The 10451-nt window shown below is 58.1% G+C and overlaps 2 protein-coding genes across 5 annotated transcripts in view; one reads left to right on the top strand and one right to left on the bottom strand.

The window, feature by feature from the left end:
* Positions 1-2376: 2376 nt before the first annotated feature.
* TMEM42 (transmembrane protein 42) lies at positions 2377-5942 on the top strand. 2 transcript variants are annotated; one of them, XR_010747210.1, is made up of 4 exons: positions 2377-2577; positions 4279-4455; positions 5063-5656; positions 5845-5942. XR_010747210.1 is itself a non-coding variant. In XM_066351146.1 (3 exons), the coding sequence occupies exons 1-3, from the start codon at positions 2410-2412 to the stop codon at positions 5201-5203; spliced, it is 456 nt and encodes a 151-aa protein (XP_066207243.1). In that variant the 5' UTR covers positions 2377-2409; the 3' UTR covers positions 5204-5702. The 2 variants fall into 2 exon arrangements, 1 of the variants encoding a protein (XP_066207243.1); XM_066351146.1 differs by lacking the exon at positions 5845-5942 and having other exon boundaries at positions 4309-4455; positions 5063-5702.
* The window catches only part of ZDHHC3 (zinc finger DHHC-type palmitoyltransferase 3), a 46397-nt gene continuing 41790 nt past the window's right edge, over positions 5845-10451 (bottom strand). For all 3 annotated transcript variants that reach the window (XM_066351145.1, XM_066351142.1, XM_066351143.1), the window contains one exon: positions 5845-9830. In XM_066351145.1, the coding sequence (XP_066207242.1) occupies positions 9543-9830 (288 nt within the window). In that variant the 3' untranslated portion in view covers positions 5845-9542. The remainder of the gene's footprint in view (positions 9831-10451) is intronic.

Here is a 10451-nt window from a genome sequence, read left to right as displayed (position 1 = left end):
TCAAAAACTGATTCACATGGTTCGTAGATTTGTTCATGTAGCATACTTGGCGGGCCCTTTCTCTTTGCGGCACACGGGTCTTCTGTGAACAAAGCCCACAGAAAACCCTGCCCTCAGGGGGCTTCTGTGCATCAGCACCTCACGCCTTTTCGTTGCCAATCACAGTCCATTGTGTGGACGTGCCATGTTTTATTCCCTCGCCTCTGATGGACATTTGAACTGTGCAGTTTGAGGCTGTGATGAATAGTGCTGCTATAAATATTCACGTTTAAGCCTTATATGGACATACATTTCTTACCTTTTGAGTAGAAGATGTAGGAGTGGAATTGCTGGGTCCCATGGTAAGTGTGTTTAACCTTTTAAGACATTTCCTGCTTTACAAACGCTCTGTTTGGCTGCCAGTTCACATTCCTACTGGCAGCGTGTCCCAGTTTCCCCACATTTACACTCACATTCCTTCAGGCTTTTTACTAGAACCATCCTAGGGGCCTGACCTGTGGTGGTGCAGTGGATAAAGCGTCGACCTGGAAATGCTGAAGTTGCTGGTTCGAAACCCTGGGCTTGCCTGGTCAAGGCACATATGGGAGTTGATGCTTCCAGTTCCTCCCCCCTGTCTCTCTCTCCTCTCTCTCTCTTTCTCTCTCCTCTCTAAAATGAATAAATAAATAAATAAAAATAAATAAATAAAGGCCTGTCTTTAAAAAAAAAAAGCCATACTAGGGGGTGTTTACTGCTATACCGCATTAGTCAGTTTCTAGTAGTTAATGACACTGAACACTCACATTTTATGGAAAATTTTTTTTATTTCTTTTGTGACAAACAGGAGAGAGAGACAGACAGGAAGGGAGAGAGATGAGAAGCATCAGTTTGTTGAGGCACCTTAGTTGTTCATTGATTGCTTTCTCATATGTGCCTTGATGGGGTGGCTACAGCAGATTGAGTGACCCCTTGCTCAAACCAGTGATCTTGGTGAGCCGTGCTCAAACCAGATGAGCCTGCGCTCAGGCTGGCGACCTCGGGGTTTTGAACCTGGGTCCTCCACGTCCCAGTCTGACGCTCCTTCCACTGCACCACCACCTGGTCAGACTGTGTGTGTGTGTGTGTGTGTTTAAATAGAAGAAGGGAATGAGAAGTCAATTTACTGTTCCACCCATTCATGCATTCATTGGTTGACTTTTCATTGATCTTAAAGGGGGAGAGAGAGAACATCAATTTGTTGTTTCACTTATTCCTGCCGTCACTGGTCGATTCTTGTATGTGCCCTAACCAGGGATGTACCCACAACCTTGGCATATGGGGAGGACCCTCTAACCAACTCAGCTACACGATCAGGGCCTTTAGTTTTGGTGTTATTTTCTTTATACATGTCAAGGGCACTTTATTTTCTTTTTTTTTTTTTTTTTTTTAATACGGCTTCTTTTTTTTTTTTTTTAAAGAAATTCACATTTAAATTTTATTTTATTTATTCATTTTAGAGAGGAGAGAGAGACAGAGAGAGAGAAGGGAGGGAGGAGCAGGAAGCATCAACTCCCACATGTGCCTTGACCAGGCAAGCCCAGGGTTTCGAACCGGCGACCTCAGCATTTCCAGGTCGATGCTTTATCCACTGCGCCACCACAGGTCAGGCGGCACTTTATTTTCAAAGAAGTATTCTACTTCTTAAATGAAAACATTTTAAACATTTAAATGCACATGAAATCAGGAGTAATGTTAAGCCCGACTGGGATCCACCCGGCATGCCCACCAGGGGGTGGTGCTCTGTTGCAATCAGAGCCATTCCAGCGCCTGAGGCAGAGGCCATGGAGCCATCCTCAGCGCCCGGGCCAACTTGGCTCCAATGGAGCCTTGGCTGCAGGAGGGGAAGAGAGAAACAGAGAGGAAGGAGAGGGGGAGGGGTGGAGAAGCAGATGGGCGCCTCTCCTGTGTGCCCTGGCCGGGAATCGAACCCAGGACTCCACGCTAGGCTGACAGTCTACCACGGGGCCAACCGGCCAGGGCCTGGGCTTTTTGATTTGTGGGAAACACCGTACATTTTATGCTTCTGTTTGGAAGATGCCAGTGAATCCCCTAAGTGTCTTGTCAAACAATAGGTGTGGGGCGGGCCTGGGACTAAGCATTTTTAACAAATGCTGGGAGTAAACCGATGCCGGCCGAACACCCCAAGTGGCAAAGGGCTAAAACTGCTAGGCATTGAATTCTACAACAGCAACCACAGTACCTCGGTGGGGGCGCCCCCGGCGTAAACCTCAACCTAACGCTAGGGGGCCCCCACCGCCTGTGGAGGCCGCAGGCAGCTCGTCCCTCGCTGGATCCGAATTGGCCTATCCGCTCACGCGAGCGCTGCGTCACGTGAGGCCGCCGTCCAGTCGGGGCGCGCGCTGCCTCTGCCGTGGAGGAAGCGCGTGCACTATGGCCGCGCGCTCTGTGGCCGCGCAGCCGGACGGCCCCGCGGCGTTACCCTCGCACCTGCAGGCCGGTGCCATGCGGCGCCGCTTCTGGGGCGTGTTCAACTGCCTGTGTGCCGGCGCGTGCGGGGCCCTGGCCGCCGCCTCCGCCAAGCTGGCCTTCGGCAGCCAGGTCGAGCCCGGGGCGCCGCCGAGGTGGGCGGGTGGCCGGGTGGCCGGGAGGCGGAGGGCGTGGTCCCGGGCGGGGCCCGGCGCGGGCGTCCTTTCACCCGCGTTGTGCGGCCGGGCCCTGGCCTCACCTGTGTCGGCCGAGCGACTCGGTTCCATCATGTGTAGTCGGTGAGAGCCGTGGCGGACCTACAGTCAGTCCTCGGCTGGGCTAGTTGGCCCTCGGGGCCGACGCGCACCGCCTACATCTGCTCTCCGCCTCTCGCTTTAAGCCGCTTGTGCGTATTTCTCTCCACGTGACTCAAGGCGAGAGCCTGGAGCCCATCTCTTTACTCCGCGATTGACGGGTGTTTTGTCCGGTCTACCCTGCTGCCAGGAAACTTGGGAGTTTGGGGATCGTTCTGGACATTCCCCTGATGTTGAGAACTCTTAAACTGCCTCCCCACGGCAGCCAGTGTGTGTACCTCTGCCTCCCCTATCCCGAGTCTGCAGCCCGGGGTTAGACCGTGGACGGGCTGATTCTGCAGCTGTAAGCGTATTTAGTACTAATCCAGTGAAGCTGCCATGCTTCAGGGTGGTATCTGTTGCGTGTGACTCTTGGACTCAGTGGTCCGGAATAAGATGAGTGACTATGAGACAAGAGGTTTTCTGGTCTTTTTAATTGTGCACTAGGCCTTCCTAACTTTTTATATAAGCAACAGTGCTTTTGTGTCAAGTATACAAAGATGCTTCTTCCTCAAGACACTATTCAGCTGCTGGAAAAGTGTTAAGAAAAATAAGAGTATGGAGTTTAGATGGGTGTACCACCACCACCACCCCCGCCCCCCAAAGAAACTGTTCTGTCTGCGGGCAGGTTGCTACCTACCGCAAACCAGGCAGGGGCCTACATATCCTTTGTGTAGGGGGCTTCTAAAGCTTCTCTCAAAGCTGGCTGTCTCTTTAAAAAGGGGGGTAGGGGAGAAATAGGAAACTGCAAGCTCTCCAAGTGATGCGTGGGATCACCAGCCAGCCTCAGGTGGATTCCCTAGGCAGGGCTGTGTCCTGTTCAGAGGGCGGAGCCTCAGCCTAGCTTTCAATCCTGGAGGCTGCCATCAGCTGTGGCCCTTTCAGCAAGTTACTTAATGCCCCAGGTTCTTTGTCTGTAAAGTGAAATTAAGGAATCAGAATGCACTTGAAATGCTTAGCCCAGGGCCTGGCACAGAGGAGACGCTCAGGAATGCCCCATAGGACCAGCCCAGGTGGGACGTAGCTGCACAGAATGGGAGAGAAATGACTGATTCCTGCTTTACCTGATCCTGGGGGGGGGGGGGGGGGGGGGGGAGGATCTGCCCCTGGGTGACGTGTACTACAGACCAAGTAATTCCTCAGGCCTCAGGGACTGAATTTCCAGCATTGGTCACTGTGGGACCAATAAAGGACTGATGTTCAGTAGAAAATACTGGTCATGGGTCAGCATTTTACTTCTCCAAGACCACATAGCTAGTAAGGTGGCCAAACGAGTGTCACCCCGGAGTTTGTTTCAGCTGTGAAATGATGTGCTGCCCACAGAGGGGTGAGGGAAGCCCTGCAGGGAAGCTTTGGGGATCCCCCAGGGTGTGGCGGGGTCTCAGTAGGGCCCAGCCTGCCAGTAACCACGGCCCTGGCGCACTGTGAGGGTTGTGGCTGTGGCTGTAACCACGGCCCTGGCGCACTGTGAGGGGCGCAGGTGTGGCTGCAGTGGCGTCTTCTCCCGCAGGCGAGCGTGGGCTTCTGCGTCTTAGGCATTATTGTGATGGCGACCACCAATTCTTTGATGTGGACGTTCTTTAGCCGGGGCCTGAGTTTCTCCATGTCTTCAGCCGTTGCATCGGTCACGGTGACTTTTTCAAACATCCTCAGCTCGGTGAGTAGCCAGAGGGTACAATCCCTGTCCCATACTTGGGTTCTGGGGGGTGGTAATCCTTGGGCAACCACTGCGTCCCCAGAATGGAGGAAAGTCAGGAACTGAAGACATTGGGTTGTGGCTTGAACCCCGGTGGCGGCTCCTCTGCTCTCTCAAGCAGGAATTCTCAGGTTAGAGGAGAAGGCGGTTTAACTGGAAAGCCAGCCTGCTTGTGGCTCGGCCTGGCCGGAGCCCTCGGGGTCTGTAAGCTCCAGCATGAGTTCCGGTGTGCCCAGGTGCCTCCCTGAGGTCCGCCAGGTGGGCTGAGCTGTCAGTCCTGCAGTCGAGGGAGGGAGGCCGTGGTGGGCCGGCTCGGGTCAGCGGGTATCCACTGCCTGCTGGCCTGTGCCGGCCTCGGCTGGTCTCGTGCACGTGCTGGGGGCCAGTGCTGTGAGGCAGGTGCTCTCCACTTCTGCAGGTGAGACAAATGCCGACGGGGACAGCAGGGTTTCAAGCCCAGGACTTGCTGCTCAGACCTTTCCTCCTGCTCTAGGAGGGCAGCCGGTCGCAGGGGAGGGGAGTGAGGCTGTGGTCAGGTCCCGGGCCTCACCGCCCTCTCTGTCTGCAGGCCTTCCTGGGTTTTGTGCTGTACGGAGAGAGCCAGGAGGTCCTGTGGTGGGGAGGAGCGTTCCTCATCCTCTGTGGACTCGTCCTCATCCACAGGAACCTCTCGCCCGCCAGGGAGGCCGTCCCACACAAGCAGCAGTAGCATCAGGGGGCCGGGCGGACCAGCCACAAGGACAGTAACGTGTGGGGACTCCTCCCAGGGTGACCTGTGGTGCGGCTTTCTGACCTCATCCAGGGGGAGATGGGGCCGCACAGCAGGCCTCAGACCGAGCCACCCTGGGCGTGGACAGCCCTGGGAGCCACCGTGCAGCAGGGTTCTGCCCGAAGCCATCTGGCCCGTCTGCACAGCGCACTCGGTTCTCACCCTGCCGGCCTGCCCGGAGCCTGGGCTGGAGCCGCAGACCCTCGGTGGGGCTGCCTCGTGGAGGGACCTGACCCACGTTGTAAATGCAGTCCTGTGACCTGACAAAGGCCGCATACCGCCCGAGTCGGTGACCGGAGCGGCTTTCTGACAATTTCACGCTGATGCATCAGGCCGTCTGCGTCATGCTTCTGTTTTATAGCAAGAGGAGGAAGACTGGATTACTCCTCTTTTGTAAGTTAAACCTACCAGGCGTGGAATTCTAAAGCTTTCCTCTCTCTATGTATATATATTTGTATTTTTAAAAAAGATTTTATTTACTGATTTTAGAGAGAGGAGAGAGAGAAAGAGAAAGAAATAAGGTGGAGGGGAGTGGGGAGCATCAACTCATAGTAGTTGCTTCCTGTGTGTGCTTTGACCAGGCAAGCCCGGGGCTTCGAGCCGGTGACTCCAGCGTTCCAGGTCGACGCTTTACCCACTGCGCCCACACGGGCCAGGCATTAACCCCTTCATTTCACCTGTGGTCCCTTCTGTCCTTTGATTACCCTCCCGAGATCCATAGGCGTGTGCTTCCTAGTCCGGTGTCGGTGCTGCCTGCACACGGTCCCCGTGCAGAGCTGCAGGTGTGACCCCACCGCCCAGGGCCCCAGGGGCTCCCCCGGATGTCCGAGAGCCCTCTCGGCTGGCCCGAAGCTGACCGCCGGCCCCAGGTCTTTTGAAACAGTCCCTGCTGTAGAAAGGGGCTTGGGGCCAGTGGGCGGGGAGGAGTGGGCTCACATCTAGCTGGTCCCCGTTCCCAGCACGCGGAGCCCCTTCGGTGCTGCCCTCTGGTCCTCGCTCTGCACAGCTGGCCGGGGGGCTTTCTAGAACCTTTGTGGCACCTGCTGGCCGGGATCTGGCCCTCTCCCCAACTTCCCCCTTGCGGCCTCCTCGCTACCCTGGGATTGAGCCAGGCTCTCCAGTGCTTAGAAGTTGGAGAGGTGGAGGAGGCAGACAGCGGTGAGGCGGGGTGACTAGGCCGGGGGGCGTCCGGGAGCACCTCCAGAGAATGGCGTGACCATCCTGGCTAGTGCCGACGAGGGCCCAGTAAGGGGAGACTGAGCAGTGGCCATTGAGTTAGGAGAGAACTTTTGACGAGAGCGGCTTTGTGGAGTGGCACGGGCGAGAGCCCGAGTGGGTCAGACTCGTGAGGGAGCAGCGGGGTTTCCACCGAGGCAAAAAATGCAGCACGCTCTCACGATAAATACATTCAACAAACTAGGAATAAAGGAAACTAATATGACAGAGGCCATCCATGGAAAACCCACAGCGATCGTCACACGTCCCCTGAGAGCAGGCACAGGACGGAACTCTCTGTCACCCGTCAGCACGGCCCTGAAGTCTGCAGAGCCCCCAGGCAGAGGGGGAGGAGATGTGCCGTCGGGAAGGGACAGGTGAAGCAGCTGTTGCAAGATGACTTCCGGGTAGACGATTCTAGGTTTCAGGAGGAGGCTGCCCCCTTGCTCAGAAGCCGTGGCAGGCCCGGAGAGGGAGACCCCAGGTCCAGCAGCGCCCCTGCCCTTGAGCGGGGGTCTCTCGTCATCCTGGGAGGTGCCTCCGTGTGCCAGCTGCAAGTCCTCTGTTGACTGAAAGCCCTGCCTGCCGGCCAGAGACTTGCTCCAATGATTAATGTTGCTTTTAATTAAACTGGCGGCTTCACGATGACTGGTCCCCTGAGCCACTTGTCTTTCAGGGAACAAGCTTCCTAGCATCTTGTGCTGGGGCCAGGTGGGCCCTTGGGGAGCCATCTAATCCTCTAAACTTCCCAAGTTCAGGGAGAGGGGTCAGCTTCTTTATTTGGGGCTCTGTTCTGTTCACCTGGCAGAGGCGTGCGTATAGGTTGGATTGAAGGTGTGTCATTTATGTGACATTCAGGAGTTGTGGGGGCACTTGGGCCCAATGTAGCCTCCCTCACACAAATAAATGCACAAAAGGTGACTCTTCCTTCTGGCAGTACCACCAGGAGATGACCCAGAAACTCCTCATGTGTAGCAGGGGCCTGTGTGTGACACTCACTGTCTCCACAGGAATGGGAGAAAATGGGCTTCGAGGTGACCGTGAGGGAGGACACACCCGGGGGCGGGCTGGGATCTCCTGTTGAAGATGGGAGACTCCAGCCACAGAGGTCAAGCGGGTAACTTTATTGGGAGAAGGGCAGAGGTTTGTGCGGGCCTCCGTCCCAGGAGGCCCTCGTCGTTGTCACCTCAGCTGCAGTGCTTTCTGTTAGAGGCCAAGCGGCATGTTATGTTGACAGTCACCTCAGAGAGGTCGCTTGTCACTGGTGTGAGGACGTACGTAAGGCTCAGGGTTTATTATCCGCACAGCCCTGGCTGGGCCCCTGTCCAGTCCTCCCAGAATGGGGTCTGAGTGGGTGAGGCCGGGCATGGAGGTGGGCTTGGCGGGGGGGTGGGCTGACTGCAGGCGAGAGCCTCCCCAGCACCCCTCCCGAGAACAGGGTGGCTCGGGCCAGGCTGCCCAGGGGAGAGCGTCGTCTCAAGCCCCTTGTGCACGGACATGTGTCAGGGCCCTGGGGTTTAGGTCACACCTCTGACCTCAGCAGAGACCAGCAAACTGTTTCTCTTATTTAAAACTCTAGCCCTGCCTCATAGCGGATGCCCGTGGGTGGCACTGTGTTCTTCCCTAGTGTGGAGTCGCCTTGGTACGCAGTGCGCCGTGCTGACGCTGGGGCTGCCACCGGGGTTCGGACAACACGGTCAGAGGACAGTTCTCTCCAGCAGAGAGCAGCTGTGCCCGTCCCCAACGGCATGAGAACTGGCCTCGGAGCCGACCAGACTCCTTGTCACTAATAAACACGAAAGCCGACGTGGACCAGGGACACGGGCCTGAAGCCTGGGTGCTCTGCCCACGCTGGCGTCTTCCTGGGCGTCCGAGAGCCCCGGGCAGGGGTCCGGACCAGGCGGCTCTGGGAACGCTGGCTCCTCCTAGTAACTCCCCCGAGGCTGGGGGGCAGCAGGTGTAGGCAGGGGATCTGACAGAACCTACCCTTCATGGAACCGAGGGTTCTGAGAACCAGGCCTCTGCCTGACCCTCCCCTTTCCCACAGTGCCTCTTTCCTAAGTGGCTCGTGCTGCCCCTATAAGTGCTGGCCTCCTGTTTGGCTGGACTACAGGCCCGTCTGGTCGAGGACTCCTGCCTTCCTGCCCGGAGGCCGGGCGGGGGCCTGAGCCCTCCGCTGAGCTGGGCGCCGGCAGTGGGCAGTGGGGCAGAGAGGACAGAGGCCTGCGCTGGGGGGCGGGGGCCCTGAACCCCTCTGTGTGGGAGACACCTCTCCAGCAGCCACTGGGACGGGGTTCCCCTGCTCAGGCCTTCAGGCTTCAAATGGGGTGACCGAGTGCAGGCCTCCTGGTCAAGTGGACGCTGTGCGTCCTTCCTGGTAGAACAGCGTGCAGGCCCTGGTCACCACCCGCCCTTTCAGAGGGGCACCATCTTGGGAGAAACGGCCCAAAACACACAGGTCAAATTTCTGGCCAGTTCTGCCCATGTGGGTTCGACTCTCTCCAGGAGGGAGGGTAAAGTTAAGTTCACCTGGGGGAGGTCGGAGCGCCCCCACCCCACCTGTGATTGGACAGGTTTGCGGCCACGAGGCAGCTCTAGTGAGGCTGCACTGACCAGTGAGGGCGCCGTGGTCTGCGGAGCAGGAGCGGAGTTTGTGCTGCTGCCAGAGCTCGGCCCTCCGTCCCGGGCACTCCGCACATGAGTACAGCCCAGCTTGCCGACCCTGGAAGGACGCTCTGACTGCCCGCCCTTCTCCTAAGCCGGAGGGGAGGGGAGGAGCCCCCCGTTCCCAGGAGCAGACAGACATCCCGGCCAAAGCCAAAGGCAATTTCTTTGCTGGTCCTGGGCTGCCCCGTTCAGAGCTTCCCTCACTGGGCCTCCTTCTCTGGACACTCTTCTTAGACAAACTCGGAGAAAGTCCAGTCCTCTGTCATCCCTGGTGCCCTCCCCCCAAAGCTGGCCCCGCAGGGGGAGAGAGCAGGGGCAGGGGACAGTGGCAGGGCATTCCCAGGAGTCCTGGCCCCCAGGCGACTCCTCAGTGTCGGCCCCTCCCCCCACCGCAGCATCAGTCATCAGTCCCGGTCACCTCCACAGAGGTCACCTCCACGGAGTCCTCGTCCTTCCTCTCCTCCGACGGCTCCTCTGAGGGCTCCTCCTCCGTCGTTTCTGTGCTGTCTGACATGGATGCCACCCGCTGCACCCAGTCCCCGTCCTTAAGCAGCTCTGGGTGACACGGTCCGGAGAAGGGGTTGAACCAGTTGAGGGAGAAGTTCCCACCAAAGGTCTCTTTGACCTTCTTCCAGCTGCCCCGCCGCTCCCTGGGCTGGTGCTTCCGCTTGAGGCGCTCGATGCCCTGGTGAGACAAGGGGAGAGGAGGGTCAGCCCCTCAGTGCACCCGGGCCCCCCGAGGGCAGGCGGGCGCAGGGGGAACAGGCTGGAGGGTCATAGCAAGCAGGGGACTGGGCTGCACTTCCCGCCCCGTCCAGCCGCCCCGGCGCCTCCCGCAGGTGCAAGGGGTTCCCAGACTCGCCCAGCTCTGTAGGGCCAGCTGTGCAGAGGGGCTGGGCCAGGTGGGGCACTGCAGGCCTCTCTGGGTGGGAGCCGGGCCACCTGTCCTGAGACTACTGAAAAGGTGGCCCTGGGCGACTGCCCCAACGGTGGCTGTAGGTGCACAAAGAAAGATGGGGAGAAGGAGGGAGCACCAGATACAAATAACACGTGAGGTGGAGAAGCAGGTGTGTGTACAGCGAGTGACAACATGCAGCGGGCAGCAGAGGGCTCATGGGGTCACTGAGGGAAGGCGGACACTGGTGTTGGGCCTGCTCATGCAGTGGACACACCCTGCGGCCTCTCCCAAGCTGCCCACTCACCTGCCTCTGGGTGTCGGCTGCGACTCAGCCAGCAGGCCACAGAAAGAGGGGGTCGGGTAAAGAGAGAAGCCCCAGAGTTAGAGGCGCAGCCAGGCCAGCTCCGC

Source organism: Saccopteryx leptura, chromosome 10, assembly GCF_036850995.1.
Source record: "Saccopteryx leptura isolate mSacLep1 chromosome 10, mSacLep1_pri_phased_curated, whole genome shotgun sequence".
NCBI classification, from domain to species: domain Eukaryota; kingdom Metazoa; phylum Chordata; class Mammalia; order Chiroptera; family Emballonuridae; genus Saccopteryx; species Saccopteryx leptura.
The sequence above is the reverse complement of the archived record's forward strand: the minus strand, read 5'-3'. Positions and strand labels throughout refer to the sequence as shown.

Bases quoted from the DNA above. Each gene is read 5' to 3' on its own strand.
- TMEM42 (XM_066351146.1), top strand. From the start codon at position 2,410: ATGGCCGCGCGCTCTGTGGCCGCGCAGCCGGACGGCCCCGCGGCGTTA. The intron at 2,578-4,308 runs GTCGAGCCCGGG...CTTCTCCCGCAG, and splicing joins AGCTGGCCTTCGGCAGCCAG to GCGAGCGTGGGCTTCTGCGT. The intron at 4,456-5,062 runs GTGAGTAGCCAG...CTCTGTCTGCAG, and splicing joins TTTCAAACATCCTCAGCTCG to GCCTTCCTGGGTTTTGTGCT.